Below are 26,382 nucleotides of genomic sequence, written 5' to 3'. Positions count from 1 at the left end.
GGTAGGCTTTCTACCAGGGCTGGGCTGGAGGCAGTGGTTCACCGGAAACAGCAGTCTTTCACTGAGGCCCCTGATTTCATCATCGACTCTGCTGTTGTGGGGCATGGGCCTGTTTGGGCTGAGGGACAAGCTGCAGAGGAGTGCTGGGTGGGAAACGGCTCTGGGATTAAGCACAGGAGCCCCACCCTGCCCAGAGTGCTTGTAGCTGTCTCTATCTGGGCTGCTGTAGGAGCCCATCAGTCATAGCTCAGCTTTACATCACCGATTCGTCCGCTCAGCCCATGAGCAGTGAGCACTGCCTCTGACCACACACCTGGAATGTCATGAAACCCCAGCACATCCCCTCCTCTCCAGCGCCCCCCTAAGTCTAGTGAAGAATCTAGTATGTTCCATGCTAAGAAGCCCCAAGAAGGGTAGGGGAAATGTTCAGGGAGTCTGCCTGGAGCAGAGGCTGTAGGTGGCCCCGGGGATTAGGGAGGGCGGCAGCATCTGACATCTTGAGGGATCAAGAAGAGCTACTAAGAGATTGCTCTATAGTCTAGGTCCTGCACAAAGTTCCTGACGTGTACAACCTCCGCTCTTAGAGGTGGGTGGGATGGCCCCTGTCTCTCAGACAAGGAAATGAAGGCTCAAAGAGGTTAAGTAACAACTGGTTACACAAGACACTGGCCAGAGCCGGCATGCACACTAAATGGAGCCTCTCCGGCTCCAGCCCTTATGGCGGCTCTCTCCGTTCTGTTTCCTGTGTGGAGAATGGTGTTAGGAGGCAGACTATGACAGACTATGCGTGTTAGGGGACAAACTGGGACTTGGTTTGTGTGAATTGTGTGGTTCCTGGAAGGAAGTGTTAAGGGTGGGTAGGTATCAGGGGGCATTTGGGACGAAACGTGGGCCAACCAGAAAGCATCCCCTGAGGGGCCCAGCTGCCGACAGAGAAAGGCTGAAGCCTCATTTCTAGGCAGCAGGGACCTAAGGAGGGTTTGTGAGGAAGTGTGCCAGGTGTACCCTGACAGCAGCATCCTGGGGTAGGGGGACAGTGTGACCAATTTCAGGTCCCTGCAGACAATGGAGCAAGCAGAGGATTGATGCCAGTTGAACGAACTTGAACGTTGGGGGAAGGTAAGAGAGACATAGGTGGTCACAGATGATGCCAAGTTTATTGAAGGGGCATCTGATGGAGAGGAGGTGAGATGTCGGCTCTCTGCCTGTCATGTCTGAGCTAGTGACTGGACCCCTTGCCCACACCAGCCTGGACCACATCACAGTGCCCCAGTCCTGCCCTACCCCCAGGACTTATGTGTCTTTGGAGGCATCGAGATGAGTTGAGTGCGCGGATGTCTCCCTGGGTGGGGCTGCTGACACCTTTCCCTGAAGCCCCACATTGCTCCACAGTCTTCTGTCTTATCCTAAGAATCCTCATGAAACACGGTACTATGCCTCCTCACGGGGCTGTTCCAACACAGGTGTGCTGCTTTACCTAGTAATGAGCCGGGCAGACTCTCTGGAACCAGGCCCTAAGACTGTCTTGCAGCCTTACCTGTGTACCCACTGAAATCCCCAAGGCCCTGACAACTCACCCTATCCAGGCTGAGGAGGCAGAGGTGCAGGGCCACCCCAAAGAGGACTAAGTCTCTAGTCTTTTTTCCTCTGCTCTCTGAGTTCCCCAAGCCACAGCTGCCCTAGCCCTTCCACAGCAGGCAGGCAGCCTCCCTGCTGGCTTCTCCTGGACCGAGACCTAAGTAAGACTTTGTCTCATGCCCAACCTTCCCCAGCAGGCAGATTAAACAGGGTTTGGGCAGATGGTAATGGCCTTTGGGGGCTGTTATTTCTGTTCTGTCTCCCTGCCTCGGCTCCCAGCCACCAAAGAGGTGAGAAGGCCAGAAACTTCTGTGCCTCCCCAGAGCACTTCTCCTTCCTTCCATTCCCCTGGAGGGAAAAGAGAAAAAAAAGAAAAAAGAAAAAAAGAACATGGTCCACAGATGAGTCAGTTGAAGCCCCGGGGAACTAGACTGCTAACTAAGGCCTGCTCTGAGCCCTGGAAAGCACCTGAGAGCCTATGGTGTCTGCGCTGCTGGTGACCTGCTCCGGGCACCCGTGCCGTGGTCTCCCTACCCACTGCTGCTCCCCTCAGACCCCCATCTCCCCCATTCTCAGACCTGTGGCTCCAGGAAATGTGAACAGGGCTGAGTGTCTCCGCCCCAGGCCTTAGGAAAGCCTGCGGAGGCCACTGGCTCTCTCTCTCTCTCTCTGGGGATGTTGGGCTTCTGGCGTGGAGATTTGAGGGTGAGTATAGCGCTCGGCGGTCTGGGTGTCTACGGTTGGCACTTGTGACTAGACTAGACGGGGGGGGGAGGGGGGGTGCTCTAAGGCAGGGACATCTCAGCTGGCCTTGGTGCCACTTTGTTCCCTATTACCTGCCCCGCCCCTTCCCCCCCTCCCCCTCCCCCACCTTCCTCCCCCCCCCCCCCATGATCAGCCCAGCCTCCTCTCTTCTGCAGCAACCCTAACAACCCTGGCCTGCTCAGCCTTATAGGTGAGGTTCTCGGCACCAGAAAGCTTTCACTGGTGCAGGGACGGAAGGTGTTTTACCCTTTCCAGCCCCCATGGAAACCCTAAGGAGGAGGCTGAGCCCGGAGGGTGGGGATACTGTTGTTTCGTCCTGCGCTGCCTGCCTGACTGGTAGGTGCTGGCACAGCACAGGCCTGTTGGGTATGGATAGCTGTTGGGTGGATATAGCAAGATGGCAAAGTAAACCCAGGCTGGGACACACGGCCCCAGAAAAAGCCAAAACCCCAGAAGTGGGCGTTCGGTCTTTCTGTGTGGCCAACCTGTGGGGCACCAAGTGACCCTTCGGCAGGCTCTGAGTTGGACACTCGAGTGTCCATTTCACAGAGCGGATCCTGTGTGGTGGCCCACTTGAACCAGCTATGTTTTGAGTTTAAGGTTGTTTTGGCCTTTTCTTCTCCCATTTGAACTTGGAGTCTGTAATTAACCTCGAATAGGTTGCAGTCACTTTGTAGGTGGGAGAGTGGGGTGGGGAGGGGGCCGGCCCACAGCCCCGCCAGCAGCAGGGCAGAGGAAGACTTTGATGCCAGGCAGGCTGGCCGCATAGTCTCCAGGTGTTAGCTGCAAAGGGGAGTGCTGAGTCTTAGTCATGAGGAGAGGGTCATTAACCCTTTTAAGAGTCCAGTGTCCCTGCCCTTGGTTCTGGAAGTAGGGAGGTGGGGCCAGGTCTTCCCCACCAGGTTGCCTGGCCACAGCCCGTCTGACTCTCAGATCTCTCACTCCACACCCACCGCCCACTGCTGAGAGGAATGAGGTCAGGCAGCAGCAGCACCGGCCTCCAGGCTGGGATGTGGGGAAGGAGCGGGTTGTTGTTCTGGGTTGCTCTCTTTAATGAGGTGCTCTCTGGGGATGGCCTGTCACATAGATACAGGCCAGATGCTCTGGTTTGGCACTAGGTGGCAGGAAGCAGAAGCCATTAGATAACTCATGGCCCAACTTATACCACATGAGATGTGTCCTAAGGGTTTTTTGTTTGTTTGTTTTTTTGGAACGTGTCAGCCAGGGAAACCTTGTAGTGCAGACCTTGGAAGGCCTTCCTCTTGTCCTTATAGCTTCCAAAGGCCGTCTCTCTCCACACCCTACTGTCCCCATAAAGGTACCCTGAAGCTGCTGGCGGAAGGGACCCCTGTGCTCCTCCAACCCAAGGAGTGTGGGATTTCATCCCAGAGGAGAGTCGGTCTGAAGATGTAACAGGGGAGTGGTGCTCAGTAATCCAGGCCTTCCTAGGCCATCATCTTACCACTGGTGTCACTGGTTGAGGTGGGGAGGCTTGACCATTACCCTCCCCTTGTTATACACAGAGTTTCCTATTGCTTTTATCCAGTGTCTGTCACCTGTCTTGACTCCTGGGCGCTGGGCTTTTGAAGCCTCCTTTCTTTTAGGGGGAACACACCCATCCCTCCGGGTTGCTGTTCCTCTCCTCCACTGGGCCACACAGCTGGCCTGATAGAGTCTAACCCCGCTCTTCTTAATATCAGGAGAACACTGGGGATGGCAAATTCATCTGAATAATGAGATAATAGGTGGCCATTAAAATGACTTATGGCTCTATTGCTTGACTTGGGGGGACTGAAAAGGGATCTAAGGCATTTAGAGAAAAATGTTTTGGAGGCGATATTTGAAAATACGAGCGGCGGGTTTTCTCTCTGAAGACAATTGAATTGGTTTTTTAATGTGTTTTCCTTTTTCCTTGTTTGTATTGTGTAATTTTTCTACGGCAAAAAAAAAGTTATTTCTTATGTAACAAAAGAGTGGCAGAGGGGATGAACTAACCTCAGGGGGTACTGGTCATTCCACATTCAGTTAAGTCCTATCTGTGTGAGGCCAAAGCCAGAGTCAGGCATGACACAGAGCAGATGCTCAGCAAATACCCCCAGTAAATAATGAGGTGCTCAGTAAACCCCACAAGCAGGACTGAGGGTGAATACCAGCCCACCGGGTAGCTTTGGCTCTTATCTTGACAGAACCCACTCCATCCCAGGGGCTTATTCCTCTGCTTGGTTCAGCTCTGACCTCAAGACACACTTGGGACACAATGCGATCTTCTCTGTGCCCACATACTAGCATGGGGCATAAAATAGATCCGGCTCAGAGCAGGGTAGGCGCTGTGGCTGGGGGCCTGAAATTAGCTCAGTCATGTCTGAAACCCTTTGAGAGCTGTCTCCAGGTGCCTGGGGTCTAACATATGAATGACCTACCAGCCTTGTGCCAAGTGACCCTGGAATACTGGTATTGAATTTTATGTCTGGAAGCCACAACAGGAGAAACAGTGCCCTGTCAGATTAAGAAAGATCTTTACACACAAACATGACTGTCTGTCATTCCCAGTCAGCATCTAATGCTCTCCGCCGACACCTTCAGAACAAATCCAGGGCTATCTTGGAGAGGTCCCCAGGCTTTGACACAGAAAGCTTCCAAGGCTCTGGGCCCAGGAGTGGGGCTGCAGGGGTCCCCCAGGCACCTTTCCAAGGGCCATCTGGTATGCACTCTTCTTTTTCCTACAATCTGAACTGCTCTAATAGATCCACCAAAGAACTTTCCAGACGCAGAAAACTGAGCCTAGTGAGTATGCCTGGCCTGGCCTGGCCTTTCAGGAGACTCTTGTGAGGAACTTCCAAAAGCTAGAAGAGAAAATTCTCTGTAAAAGACGTGGCATGACTCAAGCATGTGGTTATTCTTATGTTCTTGCCATTAGACCAGTGCTGCCCAGTGCAAGCATAGTCCAGTTCAAATATGTCATTTAAAATCATCTACCACACACATAAGAAGTTAAAAAAAAATACGAGCTCAGGCCTGGCTTCCCATCCTGACTCCTATAGCCCTGTCACCTGGGGCCGGCCTGCCTGCCTCTCCAGCCCCTGCTCTCTGCAGCTGCATAGACTGTTAAGGTCTGTGAATTCTCAGGCTTGCTGTCACCGCCTCATCCTTCCTCTTGGTTGCTTGCTGACTGAAGTCAGTCTCCCCAAGTTCAGGACAATCTAGCTCACTCCCCAGTGAATGAACAGTGCGTGGCATGTAGCAGCTTGAATCATTCATTGGAAATGAATTGAGTTGGTGAGTGGATGGATGGATGGATGGATGGATGGATGGATGGATGGATAGGAGTGAAGTGAACTAGTTGGGTTGTTCAGACGTGTGTAAACTACCAAGAAGCGTCAAGTAACACACATGAGTTCCCACTGGCCGGGGATCTAAAATAATAGCCTGTGCTTTAACAGAGACACAGGATGGCTTTGGAACCCTCAGTTCCTTGGGCCCTCTGTCTTCTGACTGCCTCTGTCTGGTGCATTCCCAGACCATCACAATGGCCCCCTGGCTCACTGTGCCTTCTTTGGCTGGGACTCAAGTCAGGAAGCAGAGTAGCAGAGTCAGTGTGACTTCTTCCCACCCCTTAGTGGCTGGCTGAGGTCAGGTTGGAAGCAAAGTGGCCACAGGGCTAGGGGACAAGGCTTCCCTGGTGTCAGAACTCCAATAGGGACAGTAGGTACATTAGGCCCTACCAGGAGCTTTCTGTGTCCCAGTCAAGAAGGCAAGGCAGACTAGGTAGAGGGTCAGCATTAGACCATGGGTGGCAGGGACCCTGGAACAGGTGAAAGCATGGGACGTGGGGAAAAGAAGGATACTGGGTAGGACTACTTTGTGTCTTGAAGTTCCAGAAGGTTCCTCAGTACACTGATGCACAAACTCTCTTGGTACAGGAGAGGAAGGAAGGAAGGGACGGAAGGAAGGCCAGCCATGTATCTTAAAATGTGAGAAGCAGATAACTGGGGAGGACGGACAGACATTGTAACGAAAGGTTCATAGCCTTAACTATTTTCAGAGCCCTCTTGCAAACCCTTAAGATGAGCACTCCGTCTCAAAACAGACTGCAGACATGAACCAACAATTCCAAAGGAAGAAACACACCGGGCTGATGACTGTTCAGCCTCGCCAGTCATCGGATAAATGCAAATTATAACAACAAAGAGACGTTATCTTTTGCCTAGCTAATTGGTAGAGATTAAAAGTGTGATAATGCCCCTAAGATGGTGAGGGTGTGAAAAAAAAAAACAGGCCTAGTCATTCAGAGGAGGAATGTGGATCAGAGTAGCCTTTGCAGGGGGGTGCAATTTGGCAGAACAGAGGGACTTTCACGGGAATCGGGAATGTTGCTAAGGAAGATTGCATGGCCTTTGACACTGCAATCCCACTTTTAGGAAACAATTGTGGATAGTAATAACAGCAGCTGAGCTTTATTACGTGCCCTCTGCGTGCATTATCTCATGCAGTCCTCACAACCATCCCGCAAGGTAGCAGCGGTTCTTCATCCCCTGCAGTTTACAGATGAGAAAAACTGAAGCAGACGAGAACCAGGTCAACATCTCAGGACACAAAGCTAACAAGTAGCCAAACCTAGACCAGAACTCAGATGGTCTGCGTCCCCCTGGATGTGTGCAGGAATGAAGCCACAGGGAGGGCCCTCAGGGCTTGATTTCTGATGGGAGCATGGGGAGGGCATGCTAAGCACCTCCCAGCAGCAATAAGTTACATAAATTATGATACGCCCACGCAGGAATATTATGCAAGTGCGAAAAGTGATTCTGTGGAAAAATATTTGTGTGAGTGCCAGGGAAATTTTTTTGTATTCATAAAAGATCTCTAAAAGGATACAAGGATATATTCTGAGAAGCTAGAGGGAGGTTTGTTTTGTAAATATATATACTCTTATGTTTGAATCATGTGGCTGTAATGTGTTAAAATATATACATCTGTGCACATATACATGTGTAAGTCATGATGTAGAACTTTATTCCCCAGGAGTACTATTGGGGATCCCCCCAAAAAAAGGTTTAAAAACCCATACTCAGTCAGACCAAGGTAAATGAAGGCCCTTCCTGGACTGCATCCATCCATGTCTTCCCCAAACCAGCTTTATTGTGGAACCCTTTTCTTGAGTAATGATCTGTCTTCGTCTCTCCAGACACTTGCAAGTTAGGTTTTGAAAATGCTGTTTTTGATTCTGAACATGGAGGTTAAAAGGTTGCATTGTTTCTTTAAGTGAAAGAATCATGTTACTGGCACTAGTCCCATTTTGCTTAAAAATAGTGTGGGTGCGTGGGGGTGTGCATGCGTGTGTGCATGCATGTGTGTGTGCGCACACGTGGGGGTGTGCATGTGTGTGTATGTGTGTGCGTGTGTGTGTGCGTGCATGTGTGTGTGCGCGCACGTGTGTGTGTGTTTGTGTGTGTGTGTGCACGTGCAATCACGTACTGTTTTCCAAGTACTGAAACAGTGGATGGTTTTGTTTACTTCTGCTTACTCATTGTGTTTTGTCATTTTCTAAACTGAACAAAATTGCTGTCACAGGTGTCTGTGCCTACACCTAGCCCAACAACACATTTTCAAAGAAAGCTGCCTTGCGCTTTCCTTCTGGCCTCTCTGTGCCTCACCCTAATCCCCTCCCGCCTGTGAGCAGACTTGCCCACAAGTTTAGGAAAGAAACTCTACCTCTAGCAAGCGCTTTCTCCTGCAGCCTCTAGCCTCTAGCCCACTGTGATTGATGGTGGAGATGGGGCCAGCAGGTCCCCCCAGACAGCTCCTGACCCTGGTAGACCCTCCCTTACACTAATGGGAGGGCTCCTATCCAGGGTCTGCATTCCTCGGGTGGGGGGGAGAGAGATGCCTCCGAAAGCAGACCCTAGCCCTCCACCTGCCCTGCATGCTGCAAACCAAAACACCCAGGCTTTGGCCTCAGCTCTGCGACTGTGTGGTCTCAGTCAAGTTTCTGAACCTCTGAGTCAGCTCCACCCACATTGGAGTGTAGCTCTTGCCACAAAGAGCTCAGGAATCAAGTGAGGGTGTGCATGGAAAGTTGCATGTCCTAGGAAGGGCCATCTCAGTGTGAATTATTAATATGTGACCCAGCAGGTAGCCCTGCATGCCCTCACCCTGCTCACATTCCTTCAGCTCAGAGCTGCTCAGCCTGGCTCACCTCCTCACTTTCCTCCGCATCCTCTCCCTTAGCTCTTAGCCGCCAGGGCCCTGTCCCCTGGGCTGAAGTTAGGACTGCTCCTCAGGGCTCTGCCACCCCCAGTGCCCCCCCCCTCCCCGCCCCGTGCTGCAGTGGCAATGCCAGATTACAGTGCTAGGCAGCCCTTTATGGAAGTGGTAAGGAAGTCTACCGTCTTGTCTCCCTGTGTCTTCTGGGCCAGGCACAGACCTTGGTGGGGGCAGGGCGTGAGGAGACGGGGAAAACAGGAGTTAGATCATCAACACCAAGGTCATGGTCTGGATTTGAACCTCGGGTCCATTACTGACCCTCCGAGGGGTGACTTCACTCTTCCGAGCCTCAGTTTCCCTGTCTATAAATGGGTTCAAACACTGCGCAGTGGTGAAGTCATGGGGTTGTGAAGGTTTTACAAGCGAATGCGAAGCTCTTGGGTACCACTCCCAAGGCCAGAGAATTGCCCAGAAGCAGCAGGACCGTGTTCCCACTGCAGACTCTAAATGCAGCTTGAGTTGGACTAAAGAAAAAAAAAAATGCCAGGAGGGGCAGCTTCTAGTCTCCCCAGTTCCAGCCTTAGGATAGGGACTCCCACTGCCTGGCACTGTTCCCCCCACCCTCCCCACACTCACCTACCTGCCTTGTACCCCACAGCCACCCGGCCCAAGCTGAAGAAAATGAAGAGCCAGACAGGAGAGGTGGGTGAGAAGCAGTCGCTGAAGTGCGAGGCAGCAGCGGGGAACCCCCAGCCCTCCTACCGCTGGTTCAAAGACGGCAAAGAGCTCAACCGGAGTCGTGATATCCGCATCAAGTACGGCAATGGCAGGTGAGCAGCACCACCTGCCCTCCATCCAACCAGCTTCTAGTCCCAGAAGGGAGGACCAGAGCCATATCCCCAAGCCCAGCACGGAACCAGTCAGGTCCCCTTCCGTGCAACCCTTTCTGGCCACACCTAGTGCTTCCCTGACTGCTGAACCCTTCGGGCTAGGCTTGCCCTGGCATTGCAGACCACGGACAAGAATTAAGCATTTCCCAAGACTGGGGTTGTAGCCCCGTGGATAAAGTGCTTGCTTAGCATGCACAAAGCCTTGGGTCTAAACCTAGCACCAAATAAAACCAGGTGTGGTGACACACGCCTTTGATCCCGGCACTTGGAGGTGGAGTCGGGAGGATCAGAAGTTCAAGGTCATCCTCGGCTACGTAGCAAGTTGAGACCAGTTTTGGCTAGATGAGACCCTGTCTCACTGGAAAAAAAAAAGAAGAAGCAATTTATGTGTCTGAAGATTGGAGGCCTTTTGACTCTGAGCTGTCTTTAGCAGCAGAAGTTCTGCTTATCAAAAGACCTAGCACCCATCTGAGGGGTCCCGAATCTGGCAGTCTAACGTGAAAGACCCTGTCTGCAGAAAGTCTTTGGGGAGTCACATGAGACAAAAGGCTGGGTGCCTGTCTTGGCAAGCTGCCACTTGTAGAGAGTCTAGCAGCTGGGAAGAGGCCATCGGGAGCCTACACCTGTGACACTCCCCTCTCCATTGCACAAAGATTGTCTTTAGTCCTGAATGAATATTTCAGGAAGGAGCATAGTATACACACTCCCTGAGTCTTCAGGCTGGGGAAGATACCCTAACATCCATCCAGGCAAAAGGCAGGAGGTGCCAGGAGAGCAAGGAGTCTAAGGCAGCTCCTACCCGTCTGCCATTAAACACAGTGCTACCCAGCCTTCCTCTGTGGGCTCTGGAGTCTAGGTAGCCATTCTACTCCGACTAAGGAGCCCCTCAAGCCTTTTCTGCCCTCACCCCCTAGAGTATCTTGCAACCACCTCCTTTGGAGCTATCATTCTCCTCCAGCCCTCCACAAAATGCAAACAACGGTATTTATTTCTTTAGATACATACCATCATCATACCCCGCAGCAGAAAGTGTTAGGTAAATAAAGGTCCAGGCTCAGGCTGTCCCAACCTTGCCTCAGAACACTGCCACCTGAGGAGAGATGCGGGATTCAGGAGCTCCGCTTGTCTCCACTCTCCTTCCAAGACATGAAATAAAGAAAAGCTGGTTGCTTGGAGCAAAGACAGAAAGTGGCCCAGGCAAAAAGTCATGCAGGAAGGGTTTGGGTAAGAGGTCTGGGTCTCTAGGGCTAACTTCTGAGGGAATTAGAGTAGTTAGAGATGAAGCAAGATTTGGGCTAGGTTCCCTATGTGTCCCTTGTATATATCATTGGCAAGAAATTCAGTCTAACCACTCCTATACCCCTCTCTTCCCCACCCTGCTATAGTCTTGGTACCAGCTTAGAAAAACTAGTAGACAGGACTGTTGGAGCTAGGACTAGAGGGGGCACCTCCTTCCAGTTTCTCCCCTATTTCCTGAAGTCTACAAAGTCCAGGGAAGGAGCTGGCCCCTGTCCTCTGCACTGCCCCCAACACAGGCACTTACCCACCCATCCCCATCCCACCAGACCTTGCACAAAATTGCCTCATGCCCTCCCTTATGATACACGCACACTCACTCACACACTCATGCACTCACACCATGCTCACACACACACACACACTGATGCACTCACACACACACTCACACACTCATGCACTCACAATACACACACTCACACACACACATGCACTCACAACACACACATTCACACACACACACACACACACACACACACACACACACACTGCACTCTGCTGAGGCACCACCAGTTCCTGCCTTTCTTTGGTAACTTTATAGCCTCCCTTCCTCTCCATCCCAGCAGACCATATCCTGTCCATCCCTCTTCCAAGCCACTATATCCCTAACTACTGTCCCTTCCCACTTCCAGCTCTTGCCTGTCTCCCTTGTTCCTTCTACCGCTACCAGAGTTACCCCGGCCCCTCTTCCACACCTTTCATCCTCTGTCCACACTGCCTTATCCAAGGCAGCGGCAGGTGCAGCACATCCTCAGCCCCCCCCACCCCCACGCGACCTCTGGGTTCCCAATCCTGGGCCTCCCGGGGCGCACTGACACCTGTTGCCTCTCCCTGTGGCTTCTCCACTGTCCCTCCTGCGAGTCAGACCTCTCTCCCAGAGCCCACTGGTGCTGGGCCTCATTGTTCAATCCCTCCCCGCCAGTGGGCGATGCCACCCTCTTATGGTTTTAAATCTCTGAGAACCCCTCCAGATTTAGCTACCACATTGTGCTGCCAGCTGAGTCCCCAAACAATACTCCTGAACAGTCTCTGACACAGAGTACTCCCAAACCAGCCCCTCGGACCCACCTTCAGTGATCCAGCTTCTCCTTGTCATGCTCTTTGCCATCCCCGCAGGCAGACACGACCTCCCTGCCCTAAATGTTTCTCATCTGACCTCCCCTCCCCCTCTGGGTGCAGGCCCCTTTGTGAATTAATTGGTGCAGCTAACCTGTGGGTATAGAGTATTGACTGTGCCAAGAACTCTGCTGGAGGCTCAGGATACACTGGCGAACAAGACAGCTGTGGCCCCTGCCTTCATGAGGCTCCGGACTAGTTTCCAACATAGATTCTGGTATAATAATAATAATAATAGCAATAATAAAAGCCTCCACCCATTTTTCATAGAAAAAAATTTGATCCTCTCACACCTTTCTTTTGCTTATGATTCTAGTTTTCAGCCCCCTACAAGTGCCTGCAACAGATGATCCTTTCCACTCCCAGACCCCCCCCAGATCGTCCCTTCCTTACTTGACAGCCTTGGGGCCCTCCCAGAATCCTTGCTGGCCTACACATCACACTCCCTGCTGATCTGTCCCTGCTAGAGGCCCAACCCCTGGTCTTTCCTTTCACAGCCCTGGATTTGGGCCCAGGCTGTCCCCTGTACTAGGAAAACTGCACCTCTTGTCCCTGGCAAAGCCCTCCGAGGCCCAGCGTAAATGCTGGGACTCGGGAACATCTGTGAGCCTGAGCCCTCAGGTCATCCCCCGTGTCCCCTAGCTCCACCTCACCGTTGGGAACTCCATCAATTCTCACAGGAGCACCTCTGCCTCGTCCCCCTGCTCCCCTATAAACCTGGATGCAGAGATCCATATTCAGTGTGAGGCTGACAAGAATGTCCCAGGGCTGGCCCTCCTCTCCTGCGTACGAGGTTGTCCCTCAAGAGGCTCAACAGGGGCCCCTGTGGATAATCCATCCTTCTAAACTACTTCCCGGCCAAGCCTCAGATTCATCTGACACATGGGTGACCTAATCCAGAGACAAGGCCAAAGTCTTTCCCTAGATGGTAGATCCTTAAGTGTGAAGTATGACATGGCCCCTTTCCCACATGCTGCCTTCTGAAATGTCTGTCCCTTGTCCCACCTGTCCTGTCCCTGGGCCCCCCAGCAGTAAATTGTTAGCTGTGGAGGAGTAGGCCATGACAGGGAACTTCTGAGTATACAAAGTCCTCTCAAAGTGGCTTCAAGAGAACTACCACCTCTCCATATTACCCACTCCCCCACTGCCTGCACCTCCGCGACACAGAGCTAGGAGGGCCCTTTCTGACGAGCCTTTCTCTGTCCTTCCTGCCTGAGTGTCTCATGTTCTACCTGCCCAGGCTACATTCAGGGTTGGCATCTCTGCTTGCTGGCAGAGACTGCCTTCCCAACAGGGGCTGTCTGTCTCCATGCCTGCCAAATTGCAGTGTCATCCAGGCCTTCCTGAGCCAGGAGAATGCTTGCCCCCCAAGCCCAGGGCACAGGCCCTCCCCTGCAGAACCGCATGTTCCTTTATTTATGAGGGGCAGGCTGGGACAGGCCCCTCAGGCAGGCAGGGGAGGCAGGCACTGAGGAAAGTGTGGGGCTGCCCAGATCCTGTCCCTGCCAGCAGAGAACTGGCTAGGGAAGGTAGGACAGCACCCTTTGCAGGGGCAGACCCGGGTCAACACATTGATGGGATGGCAGGAGTGTGCACACTGCCTCCCTTCCAGGAAGGCGAGGAGAGAGCCCTGAATCCTAGGGACTCCAGAAGGAGCTAAGATTGAGGAGAGTATAGAGTCCCAGCAACTTCGGTGCCCGTTCTCAGCTATGGCTCTGGATCCTATTTCCCCAAGGCCTCTGGGGCCCCAGTGAACCAAGATGCCTATTCCGTACCTGAGAGTTGTTGCCTCTTTCTTGTCTCAAAGGGTGGCCTTTGCCAAGCCCTGCTGCTCCTTGATCCTGGTCTCATGCACCTTTGGGTGGGAGTCCTTCCTCCAAGTCTGTGTTGCTCCTTGGATGGTCTACCTGTCTTGCTACTGATGGCATCTTAGGAGTGTAGCTGTGGACGACCATGAGGATCTTGCTGGCTCTGGGTCCCCTATGCATGAACTCTCTTGCCCTCAACTGATGCTACCTCCCACCTCCCCTGGCCCCAGCCCCACCTATCCAGCCTGCAAGAAAGTGAGGGGAAGCTTTGTCCCAGGGAAGCGAGACTCTGGCATCTAATTAGACTGAATTGGGAAGCGAATGCTCCCTTAGTCAGTGGGGCCTCCAGGGCTCTGCTTAATGAAGGAGGGCTGTGGGCAGGTACAAGCCCAAGGAGAAAGACCAGTATGAACCAGGAACAGTAGGGCATATAGTCAAGCCACTGTCACCACACTGGCGAGGCCATCACCACGGCAATGAGGTCGTTCAGTCTGCAGAGAGATTTTTGAGAAGAGGCCAAGTCCCAAAGACAGAGGTAAAGCCAAGAGGGAGGTCTTTCTGCTCAGTTTCCTCCCCATTCCTTTCCCATACCCCAGACCCCATATCCCATTCCCCATTCCCATTCCAGTCCTTATGCCAGCAGTATCATGGCTCTCTTGCAGGGCAATGGCAGCTTGGCTATACTCTGCCCATACTCCAGCCAACTATGCATATGCAAGGAATATGGTTTTTTGATCCATCACTAAAAAGAAGAGGAGGTCACTATGTAAAGACACTATGTCCTTTCTGGGGTCCCTGACTTTACCCAGAGCACTTTCTGGGCCCCAGAGAGCATCAGACGCAGGAAGGATTGGGAGCTATGAGCAGAGCCTTACAGAACTGAGACACCCCAGAATAGGTGCAGGGAAGCCTTGGGGAGGAAGCAAGGTTTGGTCAGAAAGCAGCCAACACCAGATGCTCCAGAGTCAGAGCTTGGAGAAGGGGCTGCTAGGACCCGGCCGCAGACCACTCAAGTGAGAGACCAGAGGAAGGGGCTCACCCTAGCTCCTGGTGTCTTCCCTGACCTCAGCTCCTGGTCACCTCTGCGTTGCCTTGCCAGACTTAGTTTACCCATATGTAAGACGAGGACCCTTAATTGGCCCTGAGGCTCCAAACCCTGGGGTATACAGTTTCCAGCATATGAGAGGGGCTTGTTATACATTGGAAGAAGGAGTTAAACAAAATCCTCTTGGAGAGGCTACAGAGGACCCCTCAGTGGCAAGGCTGAGTGTACAGACAGTAGGATAGAGACTTGGACTGGTACCCTGGATTGCTATAGATGCCACTGAAGCTATCAGAAAGGCACCCTTCCGGGTATCCGGGAGTTGGAGTCCATTCTGCTGCCCTAAAAGAGTGTCCAGAGGGGTTCACTTATAAGCAGTAGGGATGTGTTTGGCCTACGTTTGTAGAGTCTGGAACTCCAAAATCTAGGGTATGAGGGTCCTCTCAATACGTGTCCTCCTGACCTGATAACACCATTGCAGTGGGGACCAGTGGACTTTGGGAACACATAACACAATATGAACAGTGACAATCTGCTACTTCCACAGACAGCAGAGGCAGCTGGGAATGAGAGGTGTAGCCAAGTCACTTCCCAAGGGGCCCGGTGTTCTAAACAGAGCCCCAAGAAAAGACATGTGAGGATTCATAGATTCAGGACATGAGTGCTGTGGGTCGATGCTTTGCACCATGTTGCCCTGAGGGTTCAAGTCTCCTCCCAGCTCCAGGGTTTGGTGTACCGCCTGCGCTCCAGAGAGAAAGCTGGCCTAAGGGGCTCTTCTTCTCACCCAACCTACACAGCCATTGTGGTTCTGTGAGGTGACCATTCAGTGACCCTGATAAGCTCCAGCAGCCCTGGCTCACACCTCTCTCCCTTTTTTCCTCTCCCAAACCAGAAAAAACTCACGACTCCAGTTCAACAAAGTGAAGGTGGAAGACGCCGGGGAGTATGTCTGCGAGGCCGAGAACATCCTTGGGAAGGACACCGTGAGGGGCCGGCTCCATGTTAACAGTGGTAGGTGTCCCTCAAGGAAGGGAAGGGTCCTGGGTGGAGGGTGGATGGCGGAGTAGATCAGCTGGCCCTCAGCCCTCAGGAGACCTGCACGAGGTCTGTCTTGCACTCAACTCCCCTCCCTCCTGCAGCAGCGTATCGGATCCAAGATCTCAGCCAATTCAGAGAAATGCAGTCAAAGCATAAATGTTTAGTTTTGTTATCTGGGGCCTGGAAGAGCCGCCAACTCTCATTTTAAATACCCTGAAAACTAAATATTTTGAAATCAAGAGGTGGGGGTGGGGGGAAAAGGATATTTTTAGAAGGCAATTAAGGGAGGCTGGGCTGTCAGGAGCAAGGCTTGGGGAGAGCCGGGCCTGAGGTGGGGTGTGAGTTGCCTGCCTGTTGCCAGCAGCATTGCTGGGCACCTGAGCCAGGGCCTCAGGGTGGGAGGTTTGAGTGCCTGTGGCCTGTGGGCAGCCTCCATTTAGGGGTAACAGGCCTGACTCGCTGACCCTGTGCCCTCTTTGAAGACTTACAAAGGGGGGCCTCAGAGCTGTTTGGTTTGCTGGCTCTCAGTGTTCGATGCAGCGTCAGAATAGAGAACACCTTTCTGCTGGGTTGTCCTCTCAGGCCCTGGTTTGGGGCCCGGGAAGTCGTGTCTCCTCCCTGTCTAAACTGGGCACCCAGAGACTGAGCCCATCATGTAAGGTTCACCACACCCTGTCCCTGGCATAGGATCCAACCCTGTCTGACTACATCATCACCGCTCAGCCCTGGAGCGCTCCCCAGACCCAGTGCTGACTTAAAGGGGGTCCGGCCGCATTACCAAGGCCACACACAAGTCAGACCAGATCCTGTCCGCCCTACGCTCGTGGGAGATACCTCAGGCTTCTGCTGTCCAGCTCTTTGTCACGCCTGTCCCTTCCACTCCATTCCCTTTCTCAAGAGCGGCCGTGGCTCAGGCTTTGGCCCCAGCTCGCACGTGAGTCAGAGCAATGGGTTTTTAAGGTGCCCCTTTTGAAGCCATACCCTTCCCATGGAGCCTCCTCACCAGGGCTTCACTCCTTTCCAGTCTGACCCCAAGATCATGTCACCCCCACCCCCAGATGAACTCTGTCTCCTTTACCAGTCCCCGTCCGTAAGCTTTCAACCCCTCCCTACCCCCGAGCAGCCTTCCTCCTTGGCCTCCTGCAGTTGTGACTCTGGGTCCAAACCCAATCCTGGGCTGCCCCCTGACCCCCCATGGTTTGGTGGCATCTCTTGGATTTCTTGCCTTAGACCCCATAATGTTGTTGGATTTGTTCTGTGCTCGGAGCACCCAACCCAGGAGAAGCCTCGGGGCAGTCACGAGAACAGGGACGGTGCTGTGCCCTGAGAGTTCTGGTCAGGTCTGCTGTTTGCTGAGCCATACTCTATCTGCATTGTCTCCTGGACGCTTCTTTGGGAGAGGCTCGGAGAGGTTGTGCATTTTGCCCAAAGTCAAACAGCTTGTTACTCATAGATCTCTACAATGAGAAAGTCGTTAGTAAATTTGGTCTCGGCACTCCATGAGTCTGTTTACTACTCTGGCCTCAGGGCCTAACACAATGCCTACCTCACAAGAGGTAGCTGGTAAATGTTATATTAAAGAAATTACAACCTAGGGTTAAGAATGTAGTTCAGCAGGAGAGCTCTTGCCTAGCACGTACAAGGTCAGAATTTCAATATCTTTTTTGTTGTTTGTTTGTTTTGTTTTTAGTTTTTCAAGAGAGGGTTTCTCTGTGTAGCCCTGGCTGTCCTGGAACTCACTCTGTAGACCAGGCTGGCCTCCCAAGTGCTAGGACTAAAGGAGTATGCCACCACCTCCCAGCTGTTTGTTTTTTGAGACAGGGTCTCTCTACATAGCCTTGGCTGTCCAGGAACTCACTCTGTAGACCAGGTTGGCCTTGAACTCACAGAGATCCACCTGCCTCTGCCTCCTAAGTACTGGGATTAAAGCCACCATGCCCAGTTTTCAATATCATTTTTATTAAAAAAAAAAAAAGAGGGAGCTATTCCAAGGCCTTTGTGGCCTTGTCCTGGCCAGAGACAGGTGTCAGAGGCAAGTGCCTGGACCCACTGACTCTCAAGCTGACCCACTGGTCTGTACCTGGGCTTAGCATCTGCCACTTCTGCTGCAGTGGGCAGATATCCTCTGATCCACCTTGAACTTCGGGTCTCCCATTTTTCTAATGAAGACTTTCCGGGTTAGAACTAACAGGTATCCAGCTTTAACTGACCCTGAGGAAATCATGTATTGGTTCATGAAACTCTTGGAAGTCCAAAGGTTATGCTGGCTCCAGATGGCAAAGACTCCAAGAACTAGGAATGAGTTGGTTTCTTGCTTTCGTACTATGAAACTTTCTGCCTGTATTTAGGGAGTGGGGGCAGAAAGAGAAGGCTTTGCCTCAGAGAGTTCCACCTCAGCCTCCTGGGGCAGGAATGGGAATGGATTCTTACTCACCCTGCTGAGGTCACATGCACACGGGGCCCTGTTACCGTGTTCGGGTGAATGGGGCACCATCTTTGCCAGGCTTATCTGTGTGCACAAGGGTGCATAAGAGTGATGGCCCTGGGCTGGAGAGACGGCTCAGAGGTTAAGAGCACTGATTGCTCATCCAGAGGTCCTGAGTTCAATTCCCAGCAACCACATGGTGGCTCACAACCATCCATAATGAGATCTGGTGCCCTCTTCTGACCTGCAGGCATACATGCAGACAGAACACTGTATACATAATAAATAAATAAAATCTTAAAAAAGAAGGCCAAAGCTGTGCCTTCTCCATTGGGCAGGGCCAGGGTCTTGAAGGTCTGACTCACCAGCAAGCTGCAGCCCCAGCCATGAGTGCCCCCCCCTCAGCCTGCAGCATGCCAAACTTCAATAGACTTCTGGAGCAGACAGTGAACCTTTGGGCTGAGCATAGGGTCTCATGCAGAAATGGAATCCCAGCTGTCCACAGACTTCAATGCCTCTGATCCCTGCAGCCTGGTGTGAGAGCAGAGGCCCAGGTGGTAGCAAGAGCTCCAACATTTGCACTGGTTCCAGCTGTGTCCCACAGACTGCCTGCTCTTTCCCCTCCTAAATCTCAGCTTTCCGCCTTGAAGGCTGAGCTACACGGGGCTAAGCTTCTCCTGAACTCCTGGGATTCTGAGTTTGCGTCTGCACCTCGCCAACACACTCGCATGCAAACGCCACACGTATCTCTTTGCTTCGGCTGCCCTGTCCAGTCCAGTCTTGATGTGGAGACATGGTTGTGGACATTTTCCCAAGCAGAGATCCTATGGATTCCATGTTTACCAGCGAAACCCAGCAGACCTGCAGCAACCACACCCTGAGGAGGGGGTGGAGGGCGGGCAGCGGGCAGCCGAGCCTGCCCCCAATGACTCATCCCAAGGTGGGTTGGCAGGGCCCCGCCCAGGCCCCAGGGGAGTAGGGTCACAGGGGTAGGGCGTCAAAGGGCATCATCCCACTCTTGAATGGCTACTTACCTCTCTATTAGGGTGGAGCCATAGTTTTCTTTCCCAGATCAGAGCAGTCCCTCTGGAAGTGACCCCTCTGGGTCTCACAGGAGCTTCTAGCCTCCCTGGGCTGCAGGGAAAGAAAAGGATTTTGCAGACACAAACAGAGCATGGAACAAATCAGTCTGCATAGTGCAATCCCCTTCTGCCCTACAGAAGCCAGCAACTCCCTGTCCCAAGTGAAAGGAAACTCTGGGCTGTCCCAGGAATCCGTGCACAGGGCAGGCAGCTTTGGCATGAGTTACGGGACTGCAGACATGTGTCAGAGGCCTCTGGGCGAGAGGCTAGCTGGCTGAACACATCTATACATGCACACATGAGCATGTACTCCTCTCTGAGTTCCAGAAAGGCACGGCCTTGGCTGTCAACACAAAACCTCAGATGACAGGAAGGTAAAAGTCCTAGGCCTGAAAGTGTGCGCCTCTCCCAGCAAAGTAGGAGGAGGATGGACACCTAAGCCAATCGAGAAGGAGTCATTTCCGCAGCAAGGCGGGAGCTGGATAGTTCAGGCCAATAGACCTGGATGGACCTTAGAGAGGGACGGAAGTTTGCCCATGCTAAAAAGGCAAAAGCAGCTGTGGCCCAGTCAGCTTGAGACACTCAGTGTTCCCTGCCCACTCAGCATCTGTCCCATTTCATCTTCCCCTGAAGGTTAGGGACAGCTTGCGCCATGACACTCATGGCAACTGCTTCCTGGGTTTTCCCCCTTCTGGGCATGGTTTTAATTGATGTTTTTAGATATAATTTGCATACTGTAAAACTTGTCCTTTGAAAGTGTGATTCAGTGGTTTTTCAAATATAGTTTCAGATTGTTTTCATCATTGCCTCAGAAACTCCGTGTGTTAGTAGTCACTCCACTACTCTTGCTTTCTGCTCCCGTGGATTAATTTATAGTAGAATTTTGTATAAATATAACCATATAGTAAGTGCCTTTAACATATCTTAAGGCCCATTCATGTTGTAGCATGTATGACTGCATTCCTTTTATGGTGAGATGCTATTCTAGTGTGTGAATGTACTACATTTTATCCATCCATTTAACAGTTTGAATTGTTGAATCATTTGGATCACCTCCACGTTTGATGAATAATGCCTCTGTGGACATTCATGTTCAGGTGTTTGTAAGCACACAGGTTTTCAGGCTTGATACGCCCATGAGTGGAATTTCTTGAGTGTATGGTAACTCTGGGGATTTTAAATTTTTCCCTTTTTGTTTTTGTTTTTTGTTTTAAAGAACTCCCAGAGGCCAGGAGGTGGTGGTGCACACCTTTAATCCCAGCACTCGGGAAGCAGAGGCAGGTGGATCTCTGTGAGTTTGAGGCCTGGTCTACAGAGGTGTCAGCTGGGGCTACACAAAGAAACCCTCTTAAAAAGCAAACAAACAAAAACAGAACTCCCAGACTAGATGTCTAAGCAACCACGCCATGGTGGGTGCATTCCTACCAGGTGTGCCCCAGGGTTCTGGTTCCTCGATGTCCTCTCCACCACTTGCTGATTTCCAGGTCTAGCACTCTAGCCATCTTAATGGGTGTGAAGCGATATCTCCTTGTGGTTTTGAGGTCTCACTCCTAACAACCTCTCGGCAGTATTTGCAAGTGAGAGGAGAAAGGGTAAGAACATCAGACTATGCTCAGGGAAGCAGTAGAGGCTACTTCACCTCAATAATCAGATGTGTGCTTGCTCTATCTGTCCACGAATGTTAAGCACCTATTCTATGTCAAGCATTTGGTTAGATGTTGAGGTTTAATGAAACATGATTATGCCTCCAAGGAGCTGGGGTTCTAGTGGCGGAGCTACTGATGGCATACTTGGCTCCTTAACCAGTTCAGGAAGAATACTACTAGCAGAAGTGAATATAAAGACAGCAGTCCGTCTTGAGAAGCCGGGAGAGGCTGCACTGAGACACTGATATTTTGAAAGGTCCCGGGGGCAGCAAGGCACCTGGCTTATTAGAAAAGCTGAAATGAGTGTAGTCAAAATATGTTGAGAGAACAGGATAAGAAGTGACAGAAATGCGGCGACTAATAAAGGGTGAAGGTCCTTGCTCTGACTACAAAGGGGCACGCTAAAGAACCTTGACCATTGAAGGGATTGACATAATTTACATATTCTAAAAAAAAAAACACTGTGGCTGCCAGAGTGAAGGCAGGTGTGAGGCAGGAGGACCAGGAAGTAAGTACGTCACCCAAGGAAGACGTGACAATGACCTGGACCAGGGGAGGAAGTAGGAGGCCTGAAGGAAGACTCTTGAGGTGGTGGCAGTGTCCGTCCTCGATGGTTGTATGGCAGGAAGGAATAAGGAAAAATGAAAGATGCTCTCTGGGACCTTGGGGCTGGCAGGCGTAGGGAACAGAGTGGTAGCTGGGAGGCCAGTTTGGACATGCTGGATTGCGGTGTCTGTAGCCATCCCAGTGGAGAGGGCAAGAGAGCAGCCTTCTGACTTAGAATCCCTGCCGCCTTTGCTTTGCCCAACAAAAAAAGAGGGCCAGAGGCAAAATACAGATGTGCTGCCGAGGAGACCTACCAGGACAGCTATGTTAAAGAGACTTGGGAAGGTCTCACCATGACAGAGGAGGTGGGGAGGCCTGGGGCCGCTGCTCCCTGACACATGTATGACTAGCTCCCCCGATACCTTCCCTATTTTTTGCCTTTCTGGAACCCTGGCGTCAGCCCCATGATAACGGTTTCCGCAACCCAGACTCAGTGCACCACAACCAGTGTTCTTTGGTCCCTGCCACCCAGCAGTCTCACAGAACAGCAGTGAAGGCTGACAGCAAGCAGGAGGTCTCTGCCACCGCTGTTGCAGAGGAACCATGCTGGGCCTGGCAGATTGGGGGCCAAGATTCCTCTGGCTTAGCCAAGGCCCCTGGGAGGCCGCCGGCTGTGGTCCACATCCATCTGCTCACGTCAAGCCTTGGTGCTGACGTGTTCTTCCACAAGGGACAGGGTGTCTGGCAGGGATACACAGCTGAGCTCTCGAGAGGCCCTCGACCCTTCCTTTCCCTCAATCCTCCTTGGAGGTGTAACCAAAGAGCAGCACAACCTCTAGGATCTGCCCAGTGTTGGACTTTCATAACTTGCAGACGTGGTCACCGCACTTGTGTCTCTTCTCTGTCCCTTTTCCTAGTTTGCTGGGTCTCTGTGACCCAGAAGTGGCGCAAACACCAGTTCAAAGAAGCTTCCTCTCTCTGACCGGCATGTGGGTCCCAGCTGGGCTTGCTTGCAGTAGAACCCTAGAGAAGACCTCAGCAGGGGTGGGGCGGGGCCTGAGATGCCAACTCTGCAACAGGCATGGGGTGGAGGGGAGGGCGGGAGCTGGCCCTACCCGCTGAGTTTTATCTGTGAGCTCCTTCAGACATATACAGAGGCAGTGCTGTGTGTACACTCAAGTCCCCCACGCTCCATCTGTCTCCCTACATGTCTAAACACTGACAGTGCCAAGCTCCTGCCTGCCCCCATCCTCCTCCTCCTCTCTCCTCCTCCCCATTGCCGATGGGAGCAATGGAGGCTGCCGCCCCAGAGGAGATAAGGGCAGCCAAGGTGGAGGGGGACACCTCAGTCAGAGGACCACCGCTGGGCAGGAGTGAGAGACCCTCAGAGCCCCAGAGCACCAAAAAGGGAAGAGGGGACTCCTTTTAAGCAGCACATTCTGGAAAGCCAGTGTGGAGTGTGCCTTACAAAAGAGGGTTTTGCATTTAAAGCCAGCTCTCTGGATGTGGGTCCCTGGTAAGGGAGCAGAGCATTCGTTATTTTCATTTGTTTCAGGCAAGCAACCTGAAGTTGCTGGCCTGGGTTAGCAACCTGAGAGCCCAGCCTTTCACATCCCAGCCGTCCCCTGCCCCGTCCCTCTCCCAGCTACATCTCCTGGAGTTCATGATTTATAGCTTAGGCTGTCAAAGGTCTGAAGGCTCCCTCCACAGGCAACAGCTGACAAGGAGGGAGCTGTCTGGTGGATGACATGAAGGAGGCACTGGACACTTGTAGAAACAAGACGCGGCAGCCTTTATTAACATCCCCGACCTGGGACAAGAAGGAAGAGATTGGAAGCCCAAGTCCACCCCATACACATAGACACACGCGCGTGCACACACACACACACACACACACACACACACGCCTTCCCAGAGCTCAGAAAATGACAGTATCCAAAAGGTGTCACTTCCCTGAGTCCCTTGTTCCACACTAAGAATCTGAGCGGTGCAGATGGATACAGGTGTCTTCCCCCCTGGGCCATTTCCTGCATTAACATCTAGTTCTATAGTGGAACCCCCAGGAGGGAGACAGGAGTGGAGCAGAGGTCAGACCTTCCTCCAGTGGGGAAGCTCTTTCTGTTCTCTTCCAACCTTCCAAAACGGGGGGGGGGGGATCCCTCTGGCTTTTGTAGGTTCGCCAAGAGCGCGAATGCAGTCACACTGGGCCGATAGTCGCCTTTGCCTTGTTGCCCACCAAGAGATTTCCCCCCCAGACCTCTCCTGCCCAGGCATTCCTGCAGACCCTAGTGACCTTCCAGTGTTGAGATGGGAACGCAAACACGAAGGAAGTGATCCCTGGGTCCAGCGGTGGTCTCGGTGGGTCACTGGTATGTGTCTCTCGTACCCCCAGTGAGCACCACCCTGTCATCGTGGTCGGGGCACGCCCGGAAGTGCAACGAGACAGCCAAGTCCTACTGTGTGAATGGAGGCGTGTGCTACTACATCGAGGGCATCAACCAGCTCTCCTGCAAGTAAGTGACCGGTCAGGGTGGGCACAGGGCCAGGAGCAGGGGAGGAGGTGCTGGGGCAGACGTGGAGGGCTCTAGAAAGAGCAAGCTTCAAGCTACATGGAAGTGAGCCCCAAGGGGCACAGACAGGATCGTTTGTCCACGTTCTAGTTCTTTCTGGGCTCTAAGATATGTATGCTCTACTAAGGGGTGTGTGGGCTCCTGCAGACCCAGTTTCCTAGGTTCTTATTACCCCCTCTCCTGATGTCCATCTCTTAACCACCCTGCAGGGAGATGGGGATACCTGTCTGAGGCACTGGGTGTTTGTTCTCTCTCTCTCTCTCTCTCTCTCTCTCTCTCTCTCTCTCTCTCTCTCTCTCTCTCTCTCTCTCTCTCTCTCTCTGCCCCCCACAGCGTTTTGTCTTTCTTCCCCATCTCTAAGCAACTCTCCAAATTTGTCCTGGGAGAGCATGTCCCGGCTGCTGTAGAAAAAGCCTGGAAGAGTAAGGCAAGACTCAGGCACCTGATGATCCCACTCTTGTTGTCCAGAGGGGAGATAGGGGTTTACCCAGAGCCCAGTGCTGGCCTCAGATCTGGCTTCTCTTCCTGCCCTGGTGAACCCCAGTGGCCAGTCCTGCCCTGAGCATTGCTTGTACCATTTTAACCACAGTCCCTCCCTGTGGAAGGTGGGGACTTCGGGAGGACCCCTGCTGTGGGAATGGCCCAATGGAGGAGGTCAGGGTGGCCCCAGCAGGAACTCCCAAGGAGCTCACAACCCACTATCCATGCCACAGCACTCAAGCTTAGTGTGAATTAGGCTACCAGAAAGGGTTTTTTTTTTTCAGTCCCAGCAGGTCTTCTGGGTGATCCTCCTGCATGTGTGTGAGGGGACTGTGACAAACTCAATGAGTGGCAGCTCTGGCCAGATCTTAGGGAGGAATAGGAAGGGGGTCTGGTCCACAACTTGAATTTCTCAAAGCAGCCTGTGCCAAGGGCTCCAGGCTAGGTGCCAAAGCTGTCCCATTCCCATGGCATCTAGACAAAGGCCACCAAAGTATTGCTAGTTCAGGAAGAGGGTTTTGACCTCCTGATGGAGCTCCAGGCTCCTAGCTCTAGCTGCCCAGGCCAGATCTTGCACGCCTCGCCAGGAGGCTGGGACTTTAAAGAACCCTCCACAAACCAACAGGGTCCCAGTGTCCATGTCTCCTCCCATTCTCCCATGGGGGAAAGAGAGCTCGGTGGCACTGCCAGACAGAACTGGCCCCAGCTGGCCTCCTCACTGGCTTCCTCCATGGTCCCACCCTTCACCTGCTGTCACCCCCTTCCCACCCTCCTTCCTCCTGAACTCCTCAGGGAAGTTCCAAGAGCAACAAGTACCCCAGGGAAGTTGGAGGCCTAGCCTCGGTGGCTTCCAAGAAGTAGCCGTAATAGCAGTCCAGGCCCAGGGAAGCATCGCAGCCTTGCAAATGCTCTGAACTCTTTGGAACAGACTTGCTAGAGACTCAGAAGATCCCAGCATGCCCCACAGAGATGTCCCAGCCCTGAATCCCCTCCCCTTCTACCGCACCGGGCCTCCCCTCTTCCCTAGCCCCTTGGACCCCTGACCCTTCAAAGGATCCGGCATCGTCACTGAAGTCAGCCCTGGCTGCAGGCAGAGAGGGCTTTGCATCCCGAGGCAGGTACAAGGGCAAAGTAGGTCACCAGAAACCAGGCTCCAGGATGGAGTGTAGTGTAAGAAAGGGAAGGATGAGACAATGGCTCCCAGGAGAAGCTACCACCATGACTGTGCCCCTAGGATTCAGGGATATGCCCTGCTACAACTGAAAGGCGTAGGGAGAGGGGGCCTGAGCCCTGGTCGAACACGAGGGTGCCCCGTTTCCTCTCCCACCCAGGGCAGCTGGGTTTCAAATGTGAACTACGTCCCCTTCTTCTTTGCCCCTCCCCCGGGTCAGCCCAGTCAAGGCTCCATAACCCACTACCCCGAACCCCTTTTGTCACATGCGAGGGAGAGGGACATCCCTGGGCCTGCAGTCCTTGGAGCTGTGCTGGAGAAGGGCATGGGGGAGGGGGCCGGGCAGAGCCCAGAGGCCATTCTGAGGGTGGGGAACTGGGCGGGAAGAGGGGCAGGCCTCTTGCGGTTTATGATAACACCTGAACGGAGGAGTAAAAAAAGGGGAAGAATTTAGGAAACGGGGACTCACGTCTACCATTTGTGCTGTTTGTTTACTTTTTATTTTGATTTTTTTGCATTTCCGCTTAGCTTGGACAATGAAACTACACTGGTCAGTTTCATTCCAGTTTCTATAAAACTCAGTTTTCCTTCCTGGTTTTCTTACCCTTGTTGCTGTGTTGGTTCAGAGCTCCCGCCCCCCTCACCCCCACCAAGGGGGTGTTGGAAAGCAGGCAGGCACACTCCGTAACCCTCTTGTTTTTCTGGAAGTCAGTGCCAAAAGAAACAAT

General features: G+C 52.7%; 1 protein-coding gene across 1 annotated transcript in view; it reads left to right on the top strand.

Moving 5' to 3' along the window:
• Positions 1-26,382, top strand: part of Nrg2 (neuregulin 2) — a 208,742-nt gene that overhangs the window by 162,772 nt on the left and 19,588 nt on the right. Inside the window, 3 exon segments of the mRNA XM_021234317.2 lie at positions 9,203-9,374; positions 15,589-15,707; positions 23,826-23,946. Coding sequence (XP_021089976.2) covers positions 9,203-9,374; positions 15,589-15,707; positions 23,826-23,946 — 412 coding nt within the window.

The sequence above is a fragment of the Mesocricetus auratus genome, unplaced genomic scaffold, assembly GCF_017639785.1.
Source record: "Mesocricetus auratus isolate SY011 unplaced genomic scaffold, BCM_Maur_2.0 Super-Scaffold_100015, whole genome shotgun sequence".
NCBI classification, from domain to species: domain Eukaryota; kingdom Metazoa; phylum Chordata; class Mammalia; order Rodentia; family Cricetidae; genus Mesocricetus; species Mesocricetus auratus.
The sequence above is the reverse complement of the archived record's forward strand: the minus strand, read 5'-3'. Positions and strand labels throughout refer to the sequence as shown.